The following is a 24,058-nucleotide window of genomic DNA, read 5'->3' on the forward strand; positions in this document are numbered from 1 at the left end:
TGGCTATCACATTATCAGTCCAGAGATTCAAATCCCCTAACTATATCTTAAACCCCAACGTTAACTGCACCTCCAGCAGATTAGTATGAAAGTCTTATGAAGGGAGATCCCATCTGAGTCCAGATTCATCACACATAAACACCATTTCCAGAGAGGGGCCATCTGCCCTGGTAGTAAACCCCATCGGCCATGACCATAACTCTCATGGGTCTCTTTAGCCTTCATAGGAACCAATATCTGGGGGTTGTATCTGCTTTATCTGTCTCTCTGACTCTGCTCAGTTGTGCATGAGGGCAATCCTTCTGCCAGCCTCCAGACTCTTTTTTAGAAACTCGTAGCCATATAAACTCATTTCTCCTTTCCATTTCCCCCTTACTTTAGGTCAAACAGCATTTTAAAGTCATGTTATTTTATGTAGACATGGATATTCTGCTGATCCGCATTGAACCTTCCATATAAGGTCCTTTTCCAGTTGCATCATCAGTTGGTATTTGATAGTGGTCCCTCATTGCCAGGGAGGCTCATCCCCGGGTGTCATGTCCCACGCTGGAGGGAAGGCATTGCATTTACATGCTGAGTTTGGCTTCGAGACTGGCCACATTTGAGTAACATGAAGGCTGACAGGAGGAAATTCCCAGGCACAATGTTGCTCTAGGCCTTGTTCTTATTTTTGGTTTATCAGCTCACAAGCATAGTCATTAGCATCAGGGGCTCACTGTTGAACCCTCACTCCCTCCCAGTCCCCGCCGCTGTACCTGGGAGACTATCGCTGCTCCCCTAGGGACCACGACAGAGCACCACTGGCCAGGAACCCAGTACCCCCCCTGCTGGGTTTTTAATTGTTGCCACTATGAGTATATCCAATCATTACCATGCACCCTGGACATATGTTCTGTACAGCTCCCTGTCAGCCATATATCACCTGTCATTGGTATCCCATACCAGTATCCCTCCATTGCCATTGTTGAAACACTCTGTGATCCAGAACTCCCCGAAATTTGAAGCCCAATATAATGTCATGGTCCCTTACTAGGGAATGGCATATAGCGATGGGTTTAAAGGATAGATAAAGAACTTGGACAAAGTTAGATAAAGAACTTAGATAAAGAATGTTGACTTGAAAAAATTCCACATCCTATCCTTTTTTTTTTTTTTCCCCCCCCCTAATTATTCAGCATTTCTTCGTAGGAGTCCTAGACCACAGCAATGCATATATATAATATACAGCACTCCCATACATCCACCACAACACCTTTTTCCTTCCACAGCGATACTCTTACACCCTATTCACATCATATTTACTTAAGGTGATGTACAGAGTCTGAGATATTAGCTTTCTAACATGGTAATATCTGTGCTTACATTATGGTGCATACTTTAGGATACACAGTTCTTTACATTTTTAGTTCTCCTATGTTTTACATTATGGTTTACATTATCAGTCTGTCGTCTCCTATATGTTATGGTGTAATATTACATGTTTTATATCCATCCTTGTGTACTCTCAAGAAACTCCTCCCTTGCCCCCCATTTACTTTGGTTCCACACATTTAACGTCCATTTTCCCTTCCACCTTGGTGCCCACATTGACAGCCAACCTCCGTTTCCTGAGGAGCCACTTCCAGAGATAGATGGAATAGTGTTTAGGGCCTAACTTGCTCATCTGCCCCAATGCCCTGGGAGCCACCCTTTCTCTCGAGGGATAGAGTTCCCTCTATTTGGTGGCATTAGTCCTCCCCAGGATGTGGGTCCACCCCCACTCTCACTACTTGGGATTCTACCCCATGGTGTCACCCACTCTGGCAGAATGAGCATTTAGACATTCCCCAGGAGCCCGTCCTGCATCAGACCCTCCCCTCCGAGCATTCTAAACAGGTAACCCTCTTTATTATATTTTGATATTATTTTCTCGGCATTTTACTCTCCACCACCTCCTAACCCTCTCCTGTGTTCGTATGCTACCCCTCCCTCCCCCCACTTTTGGGCAACATTACCCAACCGTCCCTCCCCAGCCACCCTCAAACCCGTAAAGCCCCAACCAAGAAAAAAAAAAGGAAATTTTCCCTGAGACTGCGTCTTTGCAATTCAAAACCAGAGAAAGAGAGAGAGAGAGCGAGAGAGCGAGCGAGAGCGGCACACATGCACACCCCAAACCCAGGAGCCTAAAAAAATTTTAAAAAAAATGCAATCAGAAGATGAGGATTCGATTGTTGCCGAAGTCCACGACGACGATCATCCCGTCGGGGCTGATGGCGATGCCGGAGGGCCGGTCCATCTGCCCGAAGCCGCTGCCCTGGGAGCCGAACTTGCAGAGGAAGCTGCCGTTGGACTCGGACATCTGCACGCGGTGGTTCCTGGAGTCGGCCACGATGATGCGCCCTTCGGGGTCCACGGCCACGCCCTGCGGACGCAGGAACTGCCCGTTGCCGGTGCCCTCGGAGCCCAGGAAGCGGGCGGACTGGCAGTCGGGGTGGATGACGAGCAGGCGGTGGTTGTTGAAGTCGGTGACGACCAGGTGGCCCTCGTGGTTGAAGGCCACGCCCCGCGGGGAGTCAAAGTGCTTCCAGAGAGCCCCCTCGAAGCCGTACTTATTCAGAAAGACCCCGTCGGGGCCGAAGAGCTGGATGCGGTGGTTCCGAGTGTCCGAGACCAGGATCTTGCCCTCGGAGTTCACGGCCACGTCCCAGGGGTAGTTGAACTGCCCGTTCTTGGTCCCCTTCTCGCCGAACTTGAGGAGGAACTGGCCCTCGAAGGTGAAGATCTGGATGCGATGATTGTCCTTGTCGGCCACCACAATTCAATCAATTTCGATGCATGCTATTTACATTCACTAATTATCTTGAATTTTTTAATGCCAATAAAATATCCTGCTCTTCAATAAGAGTAGTATGTTTTACTAAAATGTTATGTATTATAAACCACTTAGCTCCATCTTACCTCAATATCTGAAATGATAATCTTGAAATATTTCAATCCATCAAAATCATTGTGGTCATTCTCCCGTATATACTATTGTGTAATTGCTAATGTTTAATTAAAATCTCATAAATTATAAACTTATCAAAATTGATGAAGTGAATACAGGTTTTTTTTATTAACACCTTGCATTGGTATGGTACATTCATTACCACTGATGAAAATACATTTTAATAATTGTTCTATTAATTGTAGTACATGGTTTTCACTTAGGTCCACTGTTGTTCGGGTCCATGGATTTTTAGAAACTTTTTCTTCTAGTACCATATATACAGCCTAATGTTTCCTCTTTTAACCACATCCTAATATATATTCAGGGTTGTTAATTACATTTGCAGTGGTGTGCTACCAATCCTTTACCAAAGCATTTCCATCGTTCCAAATAGGAACCTTGTTCATTTTAAGCCTTAACTCCCTATTCCCTACTTCCACCCTTCCCTTGGTAACCTATATTTTAGATTCCGACTCTGAGTTTGCTTATGCTAATTATTTCATTTCAGTGAGGTCATACAATATTTGTCCTTTTGTGTCTGGCTTATTTCACTCAACATGATTTTTCAATTGGTCTCTAAAATTAATCTTGGGGTCTGGAGTGGGAAGGAGAGGATAAATATGGAACAAAAACTGACTCAGTGATTAAGTGATAAAAAGTCACTTAACCATCTATTTTCATCTTCTTTCATAGAACTTAGATGCCAGCTCTCACCGCCTTTTTTCAGGTTCTGGGTAGGTTAATGACTGCCATCATTATTGCTGAGAGGATTTTCTTCTATCCAGTTTGCTCTCCATCTTCCACCTACCAGCAGTTTTCCCATATACCAGTTCATCCTCAACATCACCCCATCCACCAGTAGTCTTGCCACTCTGTTGGCTCAGAATATGTAAGACTAATATTTCCCCATTGGGTGTATGGTAATTGGATGAATATTGTAAAGCAAAATCCAATTCAAGCTTTATTTTCAACAAAATTTGAATCATGAGGTTTATACAAAGGCATGTTTATTGCATTTAGATTACCTGCTGTTTAGTTTTAGATGTGTTGTTTATTCTCTTAGAAATGGAAGATGGAGTTAGTTGTCCACGGAAGTACTTTGTACTACAGAAGACCAAGCTGGTACTTTACAGTGGGGTCCAGCCCCCCACCCCGAGGGGTTGTCCTACATTGAAACTTGGCTTCCTTGGGGATACAATGAGATGATCTCGTAGGTCCTTCTCAGTTTAAGAAATCCTGAAGATTTATGATGATTATTTTGTGTTTTCTCTTTCAGTTTATATCTGTTCAAACTAGGAATAGCCCCCCAGATCCAGGATTTATTGGGCAAAGTAGACTTCACAGGTACTATTTTTTATCATTTTTTATAACCTTTCTAAGAAAATGTAACAATAAATGAGTTTTATTAATTTCATTTTGACATTACTGAGACTCTTTAGGAGTGACCCCACCTTCCTGATAGACATGTCTTGGTATGCATATATTCATTGCTGCCTCTAGCTCTGTCTGTGATTTTCTTTTCTGTTTTTAACATTTTTTTTTCAGAGGAGGAAATCAGTAATATGAGAAAGGAACTTGAGAAATATGGAATACAGATGCCATCTTTCAGCAAAATAGGTGGTATTCTAGCCAATGAACTCTCCGTGGATGAGGCTGCATGTAAGTCTATTTAGAACCTGAACTTGCCATTAAATTGAAAGTTACCTATACTTGAACTGCTGGTTTTGATTACATTACATGAAATAAGATATTTAGAAGATAATTTAACTCACCCTGTAAGGTTTTTTGTGGGGTTCTCTTTTTTTGAGATTAAACTACAAACTCGTGTGTGTGTGTGTGTGTATTCATTAGAAAATTTGTGAACTCACAAAACTCAGGCATCATGTGCGTAATTCCCATACACCACCCCTTCACCATCCCTTTACAGTTTTGTGGAACATTTGTTGCAGATTATGAAAGAATGTGATCAGATTATTACCACTATGGTCTATAGCGAACATTTGGTCTATTTTTTCCATACCCCCTAGCATTAACACAGTACTTTCTTTGACATTGATGGCAAGACTATTACAATATTGCTGTTAACTAGAGTCCATTGATTACATTAACTATATTTATCCCGTGCTTCAATGTTCTTTCCTCCTTTAATAATAGTGACATACATTTGTTCTAGTTCATTGAACTACAATCCTTATCCACTTCCAGGGCTTACTACGTTATTCAGTCCCTTGATTATTCTCTAGCTTTCTTTCAATGATATTTGCCCTAGACTACTGCTTTCAGCCAATAATCCCATTTGTAAACCAGCTGTGTTAGTTCTACTCACTATAATGTGTTAACATTAACTCTATCCATTTCCACACTTTTACTGTCAAGCTAATTACAAAGACTACATACATTAAGCATCTGTACCCTTCTCAACCCTCATCCTACCTCCAAATAACCTATACTGTAGGTTTTAACTCTGTGTATTATTCTTCATATTTATTTCATATTAATGAGACCATGCACTGTTTGCCCTTTTGTGTTTGACTTATTTCACTTAGAATAATGTTCTCAAGGTTCATCCATGTCATCATGGTGTCCCAAATCCATTTCTTCGTACAACAGCGTAGTATTCCATCATATGTATAGGCTACATTTTGTTTATCCATTCATTGGTTGATGGACACTTGGGTTGTTTCTGTTGGCAATTGTGAATAATTGCCACTATAAGCATTGGCGTGCAAATGTCTGTTTGCCTGTTTTAGTTCTTCTGGATATATTCCAAGTAAAGGGATTTCCAAACCATATGGCAGTTCTATGTGTAGCTTCCTGAGGAACCACCAAACTGTCTTCCACAGAGGCTGCGCCGTTCTACAGTCCCACCAGCAGGAAAGGAGTGTTCTTCTTTCTCCACATCCTCACCACCACTTGTTTTCTGTTTTGTTCTTTTTAAATAATGGCCATTCTATTTGATATGAAATGATATTTCTTTGTAGTTTTGATTTGCATTTCCCTAATAGCTAATGATACTGAACATTTTTTCATGTACTCTTTTTTTCCATATGTATTTTCTCTTCGGAGAAATTTCTATTTAAGTCTTTTGCCCATTTTCTTTAAACTTCAAAATTTTTTATTAGTGAATTTGTGAGCTTACATAACAATCATGCAGAATTCATATATATCTTCCACCAACACCTTACTTTGTTGTGGAACATTTTTTACAAATCATGAAAGAACATGATAAGACTACTACCACTAATTACAGTCCATAGTGTACATTTGGTATATTTTTTCCATACATCCCATATTATTAACACTATGTGTTAGTATTGTACATTTGTTATAGTTCATTGAGAACACACTCGTATTTATACTATTACCAAAGTCCATCTTCTATCACGTGGTTCATTGTGTTATACAGTTCCATGTCTTGTACATTCTATCTGAAAGTTATTACTTTATGTATTTTAGATGGTTAATTTGGGGATGACCGAACAAAACCAAGTAATTAATTCAGAACTTCAGACAAGCATTTGTACAATGTGAATTAAGAGGTTCCAGGAGTATCTGCATTCTCCAAAATATTTCCCTACTTTCTGTGGCCTTAGATTTTAGTTGCAGCATGAATTGATGTGAGGTGTTTTTTTTTTAGTGTTGCAAGTTAAATTGCAGGTATCTCTTGAGGAACCTGATACTTTAAAACTATTTGTGTCACTTTCACAAAGAGGAAGGACTTATCTTTGACGCCCCAGTCGTTGACAAGGTTCAGTTCATTGTAGGCATTCAGTGCAAATTGAATAAATAATTAGGGGTTACTCACCATATCCGGAGAGCAGGACCCAGTGTAGGAGAGGCATGTGGGAGGGTGGTCAGGGAGGGCCTTAGCAATGCAACTCAGGTCTCCTTTTGGCCTGCTTCCTGAAAGCCAAGGAAGAAAATAAAACTGCTTGAGTTTATGCAGAGTCAATGCAATGGTCAGTGTTGCCTTTTGCTTATAAACATCTCTTTTCTCCCCCTCTTTCCTGTTCAGTACATGCTGCAGTTATAGCCATTAATGAAGCTATTGAAAAAGGAATAGCCGAGCAAACCATTGTAACACTAAGAAACCCAAATGCAGTTTTAACTTTAGTGGATGACAGCCTTGCACAGGAATATCAGGAGGAACTCTGGGGAGCCAAAAAGAGGAAAGAAGAAAATGCACGACTAAAGGTACTTAATTAGATTCTGAGAAATAAATATGTTAATAAATATAGTGGCTTGCTTGAAAAAGCTTTTGTGGATAAAGGTGATATTTTTCAATTAACTGCTCAGAAGTTATTCTGGTTGTCACAGTTGTAGGAAGTTGGTTTGGATGAAATGTAAGGGTAAAAGATGAGCTTGTACTCTATAAGGAAACTCATTTTTTTCTTTATGAATATTATAGGTTAGAGAGTTCGAAGGACATCTCATTAAATTTCTACCTACCTGGGAAGTGTAGAAAGTAGCAGCTAAAGATCTTTCTTTGTTTGGCAGCACTAGTAGACCTTGTATTAGCCAAATTACCTTCTATTTTTCAGTAGACGTTAATCATCCAGTATGGGGGAGTATAGAGAGGATGTTTTGAATCAACTGTCTTCATATTTCTTGATGTTACCCCTTCATATTTGAGGAAGAGGTGTCTCTCCTTAGCTAGGCAGCCTGCTTCTGCTCCTTACATATCACCCTCCTGTCTAGTCAGTCGGTGAAAACTTCGTCTGCCCTCCAAGCTTTACCGACATGTCTCTGCTCAGCTCTTGCCATGTAGGTCCCAGCTCCATCTGTGACAGTAGTCACACCATCGTAGTCTTTTCTCAACTGTTGGCTTTTGGCAGCATCTGGCACGGTTGTCCCAACCCTGCCCTACCTGCCTTGAGATTCTCTGCTCCCCTGGTACACGGGTGACTTTGCTGTCACCATTCTCCTCTGTCTCTTAGTGTCTGTCCTTTCTCCTTCTCTTCTTCCATCTAAATATGAGGACTTCTCTAATCTAGCATTGACTCCCCTCTCTGTGCTTCCTCAGTTGATCTCATCCACTTGTTAAATCAGCTGCCAACCTTCTACCAGCCCCTCCCACCCCTTGCTCCCGAATGCTGCTCTGCGTAGCTGCAGCGCCCCTTCCCCAGGCTCTACACCCCACCACGTCAGAAGAGTACCTAGCGCTCGCCGCGCTTTGCGCACACGTGCGCCCTCCTGACTTCCCTGGTTTAGAGTGACTACTGTGTTGTCTCAGGACCCTTTCTGTCCCCTGAGTCTTAGCCATGGTGCGTCCTGTTGACTCTTCTCTTGCTAGGCGTGACTCCATCGCCCGCCCTCCTGCCTTACAGCACTTGCCTCAGTCTTACCCCTCCTGACTTGGTCACAGGATTCTTGCCACACCTTCCTCCCCTTCCTGTTCCCTGTTATTCTCCCAGCCATGCTCTCTCAGAGGTAGAAGCTGCAAAAGTAATTTTTAAGTAGGATCAGATAACACCCCATTACCTACTGAATTAAGTAAAGTCCTTAGCTTGGCCACCTTTCCTCCCCAACCTTTCATCTGACCCCAAACACACCCCACATGATGGCCCCGTGCACCGCGCTTTCCAACCCTTGTGACAAATTCCTGCTCTCTGCGCCCTATTCCCTTCTCTGCCTTTAATGTTACTCTGTTTCTGCAGCCCCTCCTCAATTCTTGACTCTCTTAAAAATTTTCTTTCCAACTGAATATGAGTCCTTTTTAAAAATGATTATGGTACTCCTATAGAATTTGTACTATTCTATGTATATCCATTTTTGCTAGATAGTATTACATTGAATCATATGGCATTGCCAATATCCAACTGCTTTTGATCTACAAAAAGTGGCAATATCAAATGGTCCAATCTAAAGTTTTTCCACATTAGAAAATTAGCTCTTTTTAGAGTCACCAGGCTTGTTCACTCTTTTAACCCTTGCACAGCACAGCTGACTCTATGCCCCTGCATAAAGCAGGCACTCCATAAATGCTTGTATTGATTTCAGATAAAAATGAGTGACAGGTTTTTATCACTCTGTGCATTTTTGTGTTTGTTTATCAAGCTTTGGAAGCATTTTATTGAACTTTGGGAATCAGTGAAGACTTTGTTTTACAGAATAGCTGTATTTCAGAAGAAGAAAGAGATGCATATGAGGAACTGCTGACCCAAGCAGAAATCCAAGGCAATATCAATAAAGTCAACAGTAAGTAATGAGCTACAGGACGGAAATAGATTCTCCAAGATACAAACTTTCCTTTACCAAAATCCCAGCAAAACTCTAAACTTGGATCCTTGTAAAACTGTCATATGATGAATAAAAAGCTCAACATCATTATTACTCTTAATGATGGTCATCATACAACAGTTTCCTGAAGTATCTCAATGTATCTTAAAACTAGTTTGATTGTATCCCCACTTCATCATAGGCACAGCACATTTCATAGTTTGAACTTGTCCCTAATTGATCTAATACAGGCATACCTCGGAGATATTGCAGGTTTGGTTCCAGACCATGACAATAAGTCAAATATCCCAATAAAGCAAGTCACATGAATTTTTTTGTTTCCCAATGCATATAAAAGTTATGTTTACACTATTCTATAGTTTAAGTAAGAGCATTATGTCTTTTAAAAAAACCAACCAAACAAAAAACCCCACAAAGTACATACGTTAATTGAAATGTGACACAGAGACAAGAAGTGGAAACATGATGTTGGGAAAATGGCGCCCATAAACTTGCACCATGCAGGTTTACCAACCTTCAGTTTGTTTAAAAAAAAAATCTGTGAAGTGCAATAAAGCAAAGCCCAATAAAATGAGGTATGCCTATGTTGAAAGTTATCTTAAAGATTACGTTAATAGTTCCTTGCCCATGACAATGTGATAGTGTTCTATTTGAATTGTAAGATATTTTTTACACCTCTGCTTTTTATTACTTCCCAATCCATATTCTACAGTTTATGAGATTTGTTTTCTTTAAAATTGTATAGCTTTAGTCCAAGTAAATTAGACTGTTGGTAAGCAAGATGAAACTGCATGATGGCAATTTTGATACCAGTGTCCCTGAGCCTCTCTGTAGTCGTTCAATTAAATTCCTCTCAGTACGTAGTTCCATTGTGTGAAGATAAAGAACAGAAAATGCAGATAATCAAAATAAATACATCTAAATGTAGATACATTAGTCTTTTTTTAGTCTCCATCACCACCTGATAGACTTCTTACTTGAGCACCAGAAGAGGCAGTAAGGAATTTTATTCGACATTTGTTTCCCCTAGGTCAACCTAAATAACCCAAATATACCCAGAAAATGAATACGTGAAAAACCATTTAGATCAATTAATAAAGAATGTGAACCCTCTGCCAAATTTAAACTCAGAGTGTCCATGTGTTACAACTAAACCTTGCCCTCTATTTAACCTCTTAGATGAGGTTTGCCATCTTGAGTGTTCTTTGTTGCTGTTAATGCCTTCAAATAAATGCCCACCTACGTGCATCATTCAAGGGTTCAAACAGCAACCAGGGAAGTCCAGGGCAGGTTGATATAAAATCTAGGAGTTCACACCTGAATGTGCCAGAGACTTTACCTCTCTCACACACACAGCTGATGAGAGCCTTAGGATGACTCTTTTTTTTTTTTTTTCCTTTTTTAAGTCAACTCCTTAACATTTTGGTGCATGGGGCATGTGTTCCTTTTCTTTTATTCCCATTAAATCTTTACGATGTTGGTAGTTATGCATGAAGCATAATTTCAAGTTTCTCCTCCTACTCTGTTTGAAAGCAGAGAATTTTATATTGCTTGGCAGAAAAGAATTACAGGAAGAAAATAATATTACCAGCAAGAAATCCAAGGCTCATAAGCTCAGGAAATGCTTCCATAGCCTTTTAACATCCTTTATTTTTTGAAACCACTAAAACAGATTTCTTTTTCAGGTTAAATAAAATACCTTATATAAATGTTTTATTATACTTTACCAACTGCCATAATTTCCTGGCCACAAATTTAATGCCAAACTGGCTATACCTTTTAACCACGTTTAAGTAAAAGGCATGGCATCATTTACACTACTGGCATAAACAGCTGAAATAGGAGCACATTTCGTTGTTTGATGGTTTTAATGTGTAGAACATGATTATCCTAGGTTTTTGGTCTCTGCCCATCTGAAACTTTGTAGTCAAGTAGAATTGAAAGTAGTCTTGAAAAACCCTTTAAAGCATATTTTATTCAGTGACATGACAAGAAAATTGCCCAGTTTAAAATATGAAAGCACAGCCACTTTAACATGCTTTTCCCTAACAATGTATGTTGTTATATTAAAATGTGAGGGCACCTACATTAGTAACAGCCTACATTAGTTACAGCCATAGTAATGGTCTAAGTGACAGATTTGGAGATAATATGAGAGAATCTCTTGTCAGAAGTATCTGCTTTGTTTGAACTGCAGTCATTTTACTTTGGTCATTGCATGATATATTCTTTTAAGGTTGGGGCTAAAATTTTTGTTAAATGCAGAATGTAAAAGAGTGAAGAAGCCTGCTTTATTTGTAAAGAAATCACTAATTAAGAGTATTTTAAGGATATGGTTTTCTAGAAATATTTTATCATCCCATTGTACAAACACATATAATAGAATTATCAAAAGTGAAGTCAGGGTTGCGGACTTGGCCCAGTGGTTAGGGCGTCCGTCTACCACATGGGAGGTCCACGGTTCAAACCCCGGGCCTCCTTGACCCGTGTGCAGCTGGCCCATGCGCAGTGCTGATGCACGCAAGGAGTGCCGTGCCATGCAGGGGTGTCCTGGCGTAGGGGAGCCCCATGCGCAAGGAGTGCGCCCCATAAGGAGAGCCGCCCAGAGCGAAAGGAAGTTTAACCTGCCCAGGAATGGCACCACACACATGGAGAGCTGACACAACAAGATGATGCAACAAAAAGAAACACAGATTCCCGTGCCGCTGACAACAACAGAAGTGGATAAAGAACACGTAGCAAATAGACACAGAGAACAGACAACTGGGGCGGGGGGTGGGGCGGGGGGAGAAATTAAAAAAAAAAAAAATTAAGTCAAATCCTATTCAGAGAAACCAGAGATGCAGCTGAAAACCTTGGATAATTTCACCAGAACAGCAAACACTGCAAACAACTGTTGACCTTATTGTATTGAATTCTTTAGTTTTTCATATAAATTTTAAGGATAGAAAAGAAGTGTTTGGGTTCTCAGGGTCCTTTCTATTAAGTGCGAGTTTGGGGGTGGGGGAGATGACAGGGAGAATTCCAGTAGTCATAAGTATGTCCTGCCACCGAATAATGTCTCTTAGTAAAAGCATTTTTAGAGAAGATAAATTGTCACTTGTCCAAAAGGGTTAGAATAATCTTAACTGCCGTTTGGGCATGTACCAGACAGACTAACCCTCGAAAGCTCCAAGTCTGTGGGTCTGTTAGTCCTGCTCCCCTGGGCCTTTGGCACAGGGCAGGCCTCTCAGCTGTCCGGTTGCTGTTTCCTGGCAGCAGGTTCCTCACTTGTTCTTCCTCTTGGTCAGCAATTCGCTTCCTGTGCTCTGACAAGCGATGCTGCTTCGTTATCCCCAGGCACCTTGGTTTAGCCTCAACAATTCAGGTCTTTGTTCTGTTTTGAGCATTATGACTGGTGACTGAATCACAGAGCTTATGGTTGCTTCAGATAATGGAGGACTATTCCAGACAAAGATGTTCGTGTGGTCAGAACTTTTTTTTTATAATGCCATTAGTACAGATTTAATTGTGAATTTTGGTTGTAATGTTTTTCAGTGTTTTAAAAAATATCTGAAATTGCTTTTTCTCAAGAATAACACTTCACAGAATATGAGAGTTGAGGGAGGACGACCTGTCCACACCAGGCATGTCTTGGAGCACCTGCTGTGGCTTGACCGCAGCGCTGCTGCAGAGGAGGGATAGAGCCGGGGCAAGGCTGGCTCTGGTCTTCATTTAGGTTAAAGTCCCCTTGGGAAGGCCACAGTAACCCACAAGAAGCCGTAGAGAACCATGCCCACTGGAGCAGTATGGCCAAGCTCTAAATGCCGTGGGGATCCAAAATCACGACATCCTCAGGAACTGGAGTGGCTATGGCAGCCTCATGGGGGAGGCAGGACCATTCCTAGTCCTGAAAGGAAATTCACGGAGAAGTCATGTTAGGCAGGAGTTTCTCTTAACTCAAGCTCTTTCAATGCTCAGGTGCCTTGAGGCACCGACTCTAGAAATTGGCCTGACTCTGAGTTCCTGAGCCAGAATTTCCAAGGCTTTACCTACCCTGCAACGACAGTTATTGAGAGTTCACGGAGAGTGGCCGCCTAGTTTCTGTTCCTTGGAAAGATGGGCTGGTAGGTCGGGCAGCCCTGAGAAAGCTGCCTCCTGATGCAGTGTGAACCCCCCCCCCAGGACTGGCCGCGGTGGACCACATCAATGCCGTCATCCGCGACGGCGACCCTGAGGACACGCTGCTTGCGCTGGAGAAGCCCGAGGCCCAGCTGCCCGCTGTGTATCCCTTTGCTGCTGCTATGTATCAGAACGAACTTTTCAACCTCCAGAAACAGAACGCCTTGGTAAGTTGGAGAAGACTCCGGTTATGGGGATGTGCAGCCTCACATCCAAAGAATGAGGCTCCTTTTTAGGAAAGGTGAGTAGGATGTCAGGGCGTTAACTTGTAATCCATCCTGATCTCCCTGGCCCACCACTGCCAATTCCATGGCCTCAGTGAACTCCTGCCCTTAGGCCACCTAAAGACCCTAGGAGGACAATTAGGAAATTGAGGCAGTGGCCCCAAAAATGCACATGAAAGTGGGTTGTTTCAATCTGCTTTCTTAAGAACTTGGAAAAATTAACTTTACTAACATATTTTTCAGCATGTAATATATTGATATAGAAAAATAAACTCTGAATCTGCCTTTTTATAAATCTGTAACTAAGAACAGTACAACATTAGCTTGATTTTTTTGTTGTTTTTATAAATGTGTGCTCCTTAATTTGCTAATAGTATTAAACACTAATATTCATGTTCTAGTAATTAAGAGCATGTGTTCTAGTACAGGAATAACCGAAACAATGAAACAATAAAAAGTACTGGAAACAGAGCCAAAACTTAATATATGAGAAAGCTAACATTTCAAAAAGGTGGGGAATGATTATTTAATAAATAAAAGCCTTGCAAGTGCTTAACCATCTACATTAGCTCAGAAAGAAAAGATTACCTCAGTAAATCTATCATATTAGGAGAATAAATTTCCAATGACTTAAAAGGCTGAAGGTAAAAAATAATTTAAAATTTAAAATTCTAAGGAAAACAGGACATTTCGTGTTAAATATCAGATGCAGCACTCTTCTACCAATAAAAAGAAGCCAAGAGCATTAACAGGCAATTCACAAAACCAGGAATATACAAATGATAAACATAAAAAAATGTTCAGACTCAACTGGAAGTAAATAATGTAAATGAAAACATAATACATTATTAAAAAATTAGATTGGTAGAAATTAAAAAGATTGAACCCGGGGTAGAGATAAATACAGGGAAGCCAGCATTCTTGTACACAGTTGGCAGACTTATAAATTATGCAGTCTTTTTGGAGAATAATCTTGGTAATGTGTATTAAAATCTTAAAATTTGGTTACCTTTTATCCTGGCAATTACATTTCTAGAAAATGAGCCCAAAGGATATAAATTAAGAAGATTTAGTTTTAAGGATATTTCACAGTTATATATTGAGAAACTGGAAAGAAACCATGTATTTTACTAAGAGATTGCTTAATGTATGGTACTTCTGTGTGTTAGGAGTAACTACTATGCAAGCAGTAAAAACGATAGTGTGAAAGAATAATCTGAAAAGATGTTCCATAGTAAGTGGAAAAAATGATTAAAATAGATAGCATTATCTTGTTTCTAAGGAAATGAAAAATGTTTTCAATAAATGAATGCATTTTTTAAAATATACTGAAGTGGTTGGGTGGTAGGATTTATTCTTATTCTTATCAAGATTTCTTAAGTTTTTTAAATAGAAATACACTATTTTTTAATAAAAGAAAAACAAACTTTTCTTAAATTGCACTTAAGTTTCCTCCATTCATATTTCCTCCCTCTTTTCTAGCTTGAAGCACAAAGCTACTTTCAGTCTAGCTCAGGCATTTTCATCACACCTGGTCAAAAGCCAGTCTGTGGTTGTCCAGCCTCATTCTGCTGCTTTTTGTCCTTATTCTTTTTGCTGTTTACCACTTTAGATACTGGTGGACAGTTCACTGGAAAGGTAGAGGAAGTAAATTTCAGATGATTCCTTTCTGCTTTCTACCTGAATTGTAGACCTCCCTGATGTATTAAACTTGTAGTTATTGTCACTTGGTTGGATAAAACATACTTACATGCTTCCTATGCTAACCCCTTCTTCCCATTTGCTTTGAAGGGTAAAATTATGCTTTGTTTTGCCCCTGCAAGATTCCTCTGGATATCTGGAAGGTCACAATGTATTTTAATGTGAATATAATATAATAATGTATATTTTAAATACATGTAATATTCTTTAATGTGAAGGCAGATATCAGCTTTCAAAAGCCATTTTCATGTTCCCTCTTAGGTTCCTGCAATATGATAAAAGCAATTTCCCCATGAAGTCAGGCCAAGACAGTATAAAATGGTTGAATGGAAAAGAACATTGAGGGGGGAAGATATTCTGAAAATCCAATGTGTATTTTAAATAAGTCAAATTATAAAAAGTCATATAAATCCTGAGATCCATACTTGCTTTTCTAAAAGATTTACCTCAGATTTCTTCAATTATCTAGACCTGTGGTACATTTTTAACTTTCTACCCAATTTATAAAAATATGATTAGGTGTTAGAATCAATAATCTTGGTCTAAAGATCTTGATTTATATTTTCTGGGATTGTACCTGTTGGGTGAAGTTTTGTTCTCTTTTCCTTCACACTTATTTCAGACTGAAGATTATTAGCTATGCTAAAACTTTGCCCCAACTCATAGTCTATGACCAAATTGTCTAATCCTGAGTTTAAACATTTGGTAAGGACTGAGCCTATGAACAGCCAGTATAGCTGGGAGTCTGGGAGTAGCAGTCAGCTATGGGTATGCAGATTTTTGTGGATTCCTAACTCTGTTGGTTGTTAACTAACTCAACCCCAGAATGATCATCTCAGGAAAGCCCAGGAGTCATTTAGCTGTTCTCTAAAGTCAGTGGAAAGTAAGTGACCAGTGGCCACTCTTTCATATGGGTTCTCAAAATCTTAGACTTTCCATTGTTCTTTGAATGATGCCTCCCAACCCCTCATCATATACATGAGGTGAATGATTTGGGAAACTTATATTGCCTTATCTTTTCCAACAGAACTACTTGGCCCATGAGGAACTTTCGATTGCAGTGGAAATGTTGTCTGCTGTTGCTTTACTAAACCAGGCCTTGGAAGCCAACGATCTTGTGTCTGTGCAGAATCAGCTCAGAAGCCCATCGATAGGCTTCAACAACCTGGATGAGGCATATGTGGAACGGTAAGGACCAGACTGGGCTTCCAAACCCTTCTCTAAGTGTAGAAGTATGCCTTTGGCAGATCTCAGAAATGAAAGGATTTGTTCTTTAGTGGAGAAGCCTATATACCCACACTCATGTGTTTCTAGTCCAATTTGTTTAAAAAGTACTTCTAATATGAGAGAGCTTCTTTGAAGTATTCTTTCAGGGGCAAAAAGGATCTGAAAATGATCATCCTTAGCAATTAATGACTGGCTTTGTCCTTAGCAAAGATTATTCAATAGGCTAAAAATAAAGGAAATGTTGCAAGCATGCCTTCCATCAGACTTCTTTTGAAGACAACAGAATGTGGTAGAGTTGTACTCAACTTTAAAAATCATCCAGCTCAATCCTCTTACTTTTCTGTTGAAGAAACCGAATGTAGAGTTATGGGCTCAAGATTGGGCAGTTGGACCCACTTTTCTGATTGCAGTTGATAATACCTCAACTTAATGCCTTTTCATTTAGTGTTCTCAAAATATGCTACTAGATAGTATAATTTATAGTATTATAATACATTATAGTACATCTAGAGAAAAAATTAAGGGACCAGATTAAGGAGCTCAATTAGAGATTCAGTAAGACCAAGCCTTGGTTAAAGCAAATCATTTTCTGGCCTGGATTCCTATGGCCACCAGGGGACGCTGTCCACACAGATCTTGACACAAGCTTTTCAGATACTTTTCCAGAACTGCTGTGTGAATAGCTAGTTTGGGTGTTTTTCTTGGGCCACATATAACTGCACAGAAAAAATTAAAAGGACTTCTTAGGTATTAAACAAATGGTGTTTACCCACTTATCTATGTAGGGAGTGGTCAAAAAGCAGCAGAAGGACAGTGGGTTTTCCTCATTTTTAATCTTGGGGAAACAGCTTTTGTTCTGCAGCCATCTGGTTTGGCAGACCCTCAGAGTCTGTTTCCAAGGTAATTTATTTCCACCTCCACTGTTTCTATTAATGCTCCAAGCTTGGAAGCCTGCTTCAACTTGAATTTTACTCTGCCCTTTGCTGGCACCCTCATTCTGTGAATAGCCTTCTCACTTCTCTCACTGTGAGTGACCAGTGGATGTGCATCAGGTCTCTGCAAAATGTCTCTAATTCCCAGCTACCACCGCCATTTAGACTGGACTTCTCACCTTTGCTCCTTTAATAAACTGGTCTTCTTACATCTTTTCTCTCCTCATTCATTAATCATTCATTCTTGCCTCGCCAGGCTCTGCTGCCGACCCTTGGTGATTAGAACAGAAGCAGGACTGGAACTCCTTTATGAAGAAGAGGGTCTAATGGGGCACTGTTAGCATCTTGGTGGAATAATAATGCAGACTATCTCACTTGGCATCCCTGGCCACTGCCCTCTCACCACCTCCACCCCCCCATGCCAGTCACTCATTTTTTTTAAAAAATAGCACTTCTTTTTTTTTAAGATTTATTTATTTAATTCCCTCCTCTCCCCCGGTTGTCTGTTCTCTGTGTCTATTTGCTGCGTCTTGTTTCTTTGTCCACTTCTGTTGTTGTCAGCGGCATGGGAAGTGTGGGTGGCGCCATTCCTGGGCAGGCTGCACTTTCTTTCGCACTGGGCTGCTCTCCTTATGGGCACACTCCTTGCGCGTGGGGCTCCCCTACGCAGGGACACCCTTGCATGGCTCAGCACTCGCATGGGCCAGCTCCACACGGGTCAAGGAGGCCCGGAGTTTGAACCGCGGACCTCCCATGTGGTAGACGGATGCCCTAACCACTGGGCCAAGTCCGTTTCCCGCCAGTCACTCATTTTGATGATCACATATGCTCTCCCACACTTCCAAATACCCTTTAAGGAATAAAATACTCATTTGAAAAACCACTTTCATACCTGTGGTTTTCAAACTGGAGCTTACAGACAGAACCACAGGGTCCAAGTGTTCTGTATAAGAAACTTTTAAAATTTGTGTTTTTATTTTGATCTTTTAAAAATTTGATTTAAGCATATTTTGGATCTCCCAGATAACCAACTATATAGCCTAATATTGACAAGAGATTTCAGGGCCCATTTTTGTATTGACAATTGCATTGGCCCCCATTTATCTTCCACAGCCTCTGAGTTTCACACTCAATGCCAGCTTCTCAGTCTGGATTCTGGGAAGCCCAGGTTTTTAGGTTATCAAGTTTGAGACCTACTGTTCTATCCAGGACTACCTGAAATGGCCCTGCAGATCCTTCATAGCACAAGGTTGCCGGGCAGGGCCACCTTGATGCTCTCTATCAAAGGTTCTACCTTTTCAAATTGGCTTGCATCCTTGGGTCTATGTTAACCCAGAAAAGTTCTTTTATATAATTCTCACAAAAGTGGTCTACGGGTTGGCAGTGGCTTTAGGCACACACTGTTCCCGTATTAATTGTTCTAAAATGTCACTGTCTTTATAACGATCTTCTGTTTGATTGTTTCTTGTTCTCTTCTGAATTAAGTACAGATTCCTCACTCTCTGTGCTGCCCTTGGCCCAGGCTTCAAACCTGCTCCCGTTTTGCAGGTGGAACACGTTCTGGCCCTTAGACATACTGTGCGCTTTCTGGCCTCTCCCTGCCAGAATCATGCTCCCATCTCCCATCACCTTCCAAGCCCTACCTACCTTGGATGATGTTTCTGTTGGTTATTTCCATGCTTGCTTCCTGCTCCAGTTAATGACATCTCTTCTGGGAACCAGCATAATATAGTTGGTGGGACTTGAGCCTTGGAGCCAAAAAATGAGTCTTTGAACTGGGAGTTTGCCCCTTACTAGCCATGCCCTCTTTTCTTCATCTGTGAAGGACAACTTTGTAAAAAATCTACTCGCAGCATTGTCCTGAGGTTTGAATGCTTAGTTCCATGCCTGTCACAGGGAACGTACTCCACCAATAAGGATTTCCTTCCCTTCATCCTCCTTTGAACCCCATTATTTCTACTTTTATGGACTTCATGGTTTTCTGCCTTTAAACCATTCCGGAGTTTTTGCCTTCTGACCCACTAGTCAGAAAGCTCTTTGCAGTAAAGGTCCAAGTCCTCTTCATCTTAATTACCACTGTAGAGCCTGCCATATTCAACAGATAGTACGCGCTTAGTAAACACCTGCTGATTGAACAGGGTTGATAATCTTTTCAAAGCTTCCCTGGTCTGTTATGAAAAAAGTCTTGCCTGTCAATAGCATAAGGTGAAGAAAGCTCTGAGAAAAGAAGAGGGGGAAAGAAACAGACTATTTGGGGAGAGTACAGAATGTTTTCAGAAGTTTGACTAAAGTTGAGACTATAGCTCATATTGAAAAACCTGTTGAATTTTGTTAATCCTAATTTTTTTTCTTTTGACTAGCTATTCATGTCTAAAAACATAGAGTGATTGTGTTTTCTCTATACAACCTTAACCTCTTTCATTTTACTGCTTTTGGGTCATCACTTAGACATTTGGCATATGAAATGTCCATAAGAACTTTGCACTTTCTTGGAGAGGGGTACCCGTCTATAAAGGAGGCTAACCAGTGTAAATGTGCCATTTTTCTATATTGTTATTTTGGTCAATGTTTATTACATACTGATGGTGAGCAGTATTTGCTTAGGTTTGTAACTCTTGGTAAGGTAAAATGCTCACACATAACAAATTTGCCAGTTTCAGATCTGCATTTGATGCCACCTCAGCTACAACTAGTAAATGTTCATCATCACTGCTATTTTGAATGCTGTTTTTCTCTAAGCTGCTCTCTATTGAAGACACTTCCTTGTCAACTTTGGAGCATGCAGAACTTTGAGAGAATTTATCACAACCAAGGAAATGGTTTAGAGCTCAATATTATATTACTTTTTTAAGCTCTGTTTTTAGAAAATCCCTATGTGCTAATGAGAGATGAAATTGAATAGCAAATCAGTATGTATCTGGAGGCCTGATCTTTCTTTCCCATGTATGTGAAGGATTGTTCTTTATTTCCCTAGTATTAGGATTCAAAAGCAAACCAAACTCTTGAGCTTCTTCTTTATGTTGGGCTGGAATGGTTCATTTTAGCTCCTGGTTGTAACATTGGTTCTGTGATTTTTAAATGGGAAAATTGATTATCAAGAAGTAAAAATTTCTTAGTAATATAACAAGGTGAACAATTATTTCATTAAAATTTCTCCAGACAAGCAAAAATAGAGTATTTGACCAAGCTGTTTCCCAGAGGACTGCACAGTGAGGAAAAGGCTGGGTCAGAAACGAAGTATGAAAGCAGCATGGCAGGGAGCAAAGAGCCAAGTCTTGCAAAAGGAAAGGAAATTAGTGGGTAACTGAAAGATCAAACAAACAAATAATTCCACAGAATTGAGAACTTCTAGTTTTGCTTGAGTTAGCTATGAGGTAGATTTTTAAGACCTTTGGTTAGACAGCATTTCTACATAGAACTAATTTCAAGAAAGAATGCTATTAGTTACAAGTGAGTTTGATGCGTATTGACAAAGCTACACAAAAGAATTTTACTTGCCTTTCTACTCCTTGTCTAACTTCATAGTATATATATCTCCCCATAGGTATGAAATTTAAGATATACGACATAAGTAAAGAATAAATGTCTCCTATTAGTATTATGATTGTTTTTTCTTCCACAGTTATGCAGATGCACTCCTCTCCATTAAACTAGAGACTTTATCCCAAGGGCAAGATAACTTAACCTGGAATGAAATTCAGAATTGTATTGATATGGTTAATATTCAGATTCAAGAAGAAAATGACCGTAAGTATGGGGACACTTTTCTAATTAGTGGGAGAAAAAGTGTCTGGACAACTTAGTTCTCTATATTAGCGTTGCAAACCTTTGCTTTTGGAAAGGAGCCTTATGAAAGCACACTTTCCTAAAATGCATGTGTTTTACTTTACTGAAGGATGCTGGGAGCAATATAACAAAAAAGGGGTTGGCTTTTACAGTGGGAATTTATTAGGTTCAAAGCTTACAGTTCTGAACATCATCAGGAGATGTTCTTTCACTGAGTTGCAGCTGTCGGCAGTCAGGCATATGGCAGTGTCCACTCCCCTCTCCTTGCCTTGCACTTTTGGCTGCTCCTTGGCTTTCCTCTCTCCCAGGTTCATTGATTTCAATTTCTGGTGGCTTTTCTCTGTTTCTGCAGCTTTTACCTGTGTTCATACCTTTCTATTCCTCAGTTTATAAAGGATTCTAGTAAAAGGATTAAGAGCTACCCTGGGCTACACCCTACTGGAGCAATCTAATCAAATGGTCCCTAACTGATCTAAGTTCACAGTAGGTTCAATTTAAGAACATAATTTTCTGGGATCCACAAAAGACTCAAACCAACACAGTAGGCGTATATTTATATGTAAACTTTATGCCTATACTGCTGAATCAATATGAACATTACTAAGCATTAACAAAAAAAGACACGAAAGGATAAAATAAAGTACATGAATACAAGTCCTAATATTTTCTTATTTAAATTTATACTTCAAGGACCACTCGACTTTTTTAGCACCCAACTTTGACGTTTAATTTGGGCATTTCTTTTCCTGAAAATGTGACACACATTCCTGCCCTTGGGATGAAGAAATTGAAGCACAGTCTGTTGTTTTGTGATCACAAATCATGGTGATCTATGTGTTTCTAGAAATTATGTGCACCGGCATGAAAATGCTCCAACCCCAATATAAGCTGTGAACCTGTGCTTTTTTGAGTATCAACTTGTTTCCTTATTTGCCTCTTCCTTATAAAAATAGGGAAAAGAATGAGGAGCTATGTAAACTCAGCAGTCAGGAAGTTGGCTGCTTTTTTGAGAATGAATTACCAAATTCATATTTCAAATAAAAACAAATGACATCTTTTTTGGTTTTCTCAAAGTTCTTTGATTCATCAGCAATATTAGATTAGGATTACTAAAAATCACTGCCGTCCATTCTACCCTCCAGCTACGACTGATTTTTTTTCCAACAACTTTAAATTTCCTTAAGGAGTAGGCAGATATTTCTCCCACCACTTTAAGTTTGTTCCAGTATATTTTTTAATGTTTTATTTTTATTTTTAAAGAAGCTTTGGATTACATAAATGTTACACCAATAATATAGGGGATTCCCATATACCTCACCCCCTCCCCCTCCCATACTGTCCCACAAACACATCTTTCATTAGTGTGGTATATTTGTTACAATTGATAGACAAATAAAGCATTGATAGACAATTGATAGACAAATGAAGCATTGCTACTAACCGTGGACTATAGTTTGCATTATAGTTTATACTTTGCCCCACACAATTTTATAGGTTTTGACAAAATGTATAAGGGTCTGCATCCATCATTGCAGTGGCATGCAGGACAATTCCAATGTCCCAAAAATGCCCCCAAGTTGCACCTATTCTTCCCTCCTCCTCTTCCTCCCCTCAGAATGCCTGGTGGCCACTACCTTTATATCAATGATACAAGTTCTTCCATTGCTGGAATAATAATAAGTCTATAATAGAATAATAATAGAACAGTAGTTCTACTTTAGTTCATTGTTCATTCCCCAATCTTGAGGATTTTAAGATGGTGATGCCCACTGTATTGAGAGGGAATTTATCCCGTGGGCCAAATATTCCAGTTTATTTTGATAAGGTCCCACCCAGGTCAGGTCTTCTAATGCAGTGTCTAATTTTGGAATACTAAAACCTCTCAAGAAAAATGTATGACTTTTTTAGTTTGTTGCTTTTGCTTAGCTTTCTTCTTTCACTTTACTGTTGGTTTTTTTTTAAGATTTATTTATTTATTTCTAAACCCACTCCACCCTCACCCCCATGGTCTGCTCCCTGCATCCATTCACTGTGCATTCTTCTATGCCTGCTTGTCTTCCCTTTAGGCAGCACTGGGAACTGGTCCTGGGACCTTCCTGAGGGGGAGAGAGGTGCTCAATCTCTTGCACCACCTCAGCTCCCTGGTCTGCTATGTCTCTTATTGTCTCTCCTCTGTGTCTCTTTTTGTTGCGTCATCTTGCTGCACCAGCTCTTCACTCGGGCCAACTTGCCTTCTTCACCAGGAGGCCTGGGGAATTAAACCCTGGACCCTGCATATGGTAGACAGGAGCCCATTTGCTTGTGCCACATCCATTTCTCTTTACTGTTTGTTTTTGTTTTGTGAGCACTGTGCCAAAATCAAGGCTGGAATTTTTTTTCCAGACATTTTCTTTAGTCCACTAATATAAAATAGGGCCCAAGTGTGCTGCCTTGATAGAAAGAACATGGATATACCATGTGACTGTGATCCCTAGACACTTTTTTCCTTTTTATGATTTCATTATTTTTCATTGTGTTAAAATATACATAACATAAAAAACATTTAAGTGGATAATTCTCCATCAATAAGAACATTGACAATATTGTGTAAGTTTCATGACTTTGTTTCCAGATTATTATCATTATTCCAAACCAAAACTCATACCCCTTTATCAATAACTCCCCATTTCTACCTCCCCCATTCCTGGTAACCACTAATCTTTCTGGCTCTCATAGTTTGCTTATTCCAAGTATTTCGTAGGATACAAATCATACAATATTTGTCCCATATTTATCCAACCTTATATCTTCAGGGTTCATCTGTGTTGCAGCATATGTCA

The 24,058-nt window shown here is 39.9% G+C and overlaps 1 protein-coding gene across 3 annotated transcripts in view; it reads left to right on the top strand.

Annotated features, from left to right (window-relative positions):
• The window catches only part of IQGAP2 (IQ motif containing GTPase activating protein 2), a 301,443-nt gene that overhangs the window by 182,268 nt on the left and 95,117 nt on the right, over positions 1-24,058 (top strand). For all 3 annotated transcript variants that reach the window (XM_058275088.2, XM_058275083.2, XM_058275085.2), the window contains 7 exons: positions 4,245-4,312; positions 4,514-4,627; positions 6,984-7,162; positions 9,079-9,166; positions 13,373-13,536; positions 16,322-16,482; positions 21,076-21,200. In XM_058275088.2, the coding sequence (XP_058131071.1) occupies positions 4,245-4,312; positions 4,514-4,627; positions 6,984-7,162; positions 9,079-9,166; positions 13,373-13,536; positions 16,322-16,482; positions 21,076-21,200 (899 nt within the window). The remainder of the gene's footprint in view (positions 1-4,244; positions 4,313-4,513; positions 4,628-6,983; positions 7,163-9,078; positions 9,167-13,372; positions 13,537-16,321; positions 16,483-21,075; positions 21,201-24,058) is intronic.

This window comes from Dasypus novemcinctus, chromosome 2 (assembly GCF_030445035.2).
Source record: "Dasypus novemcinctus isolate mDasNov1 chromosome 2, mDasNov1.1.hap2, whole genome shotgun sequence".
Lineage (NCBI taxonomy): Eukaryota > Metazoa > Chordata > Mammalia > Cingulata > Dasypodidae > Dasypus > Dasypus novemcinctus.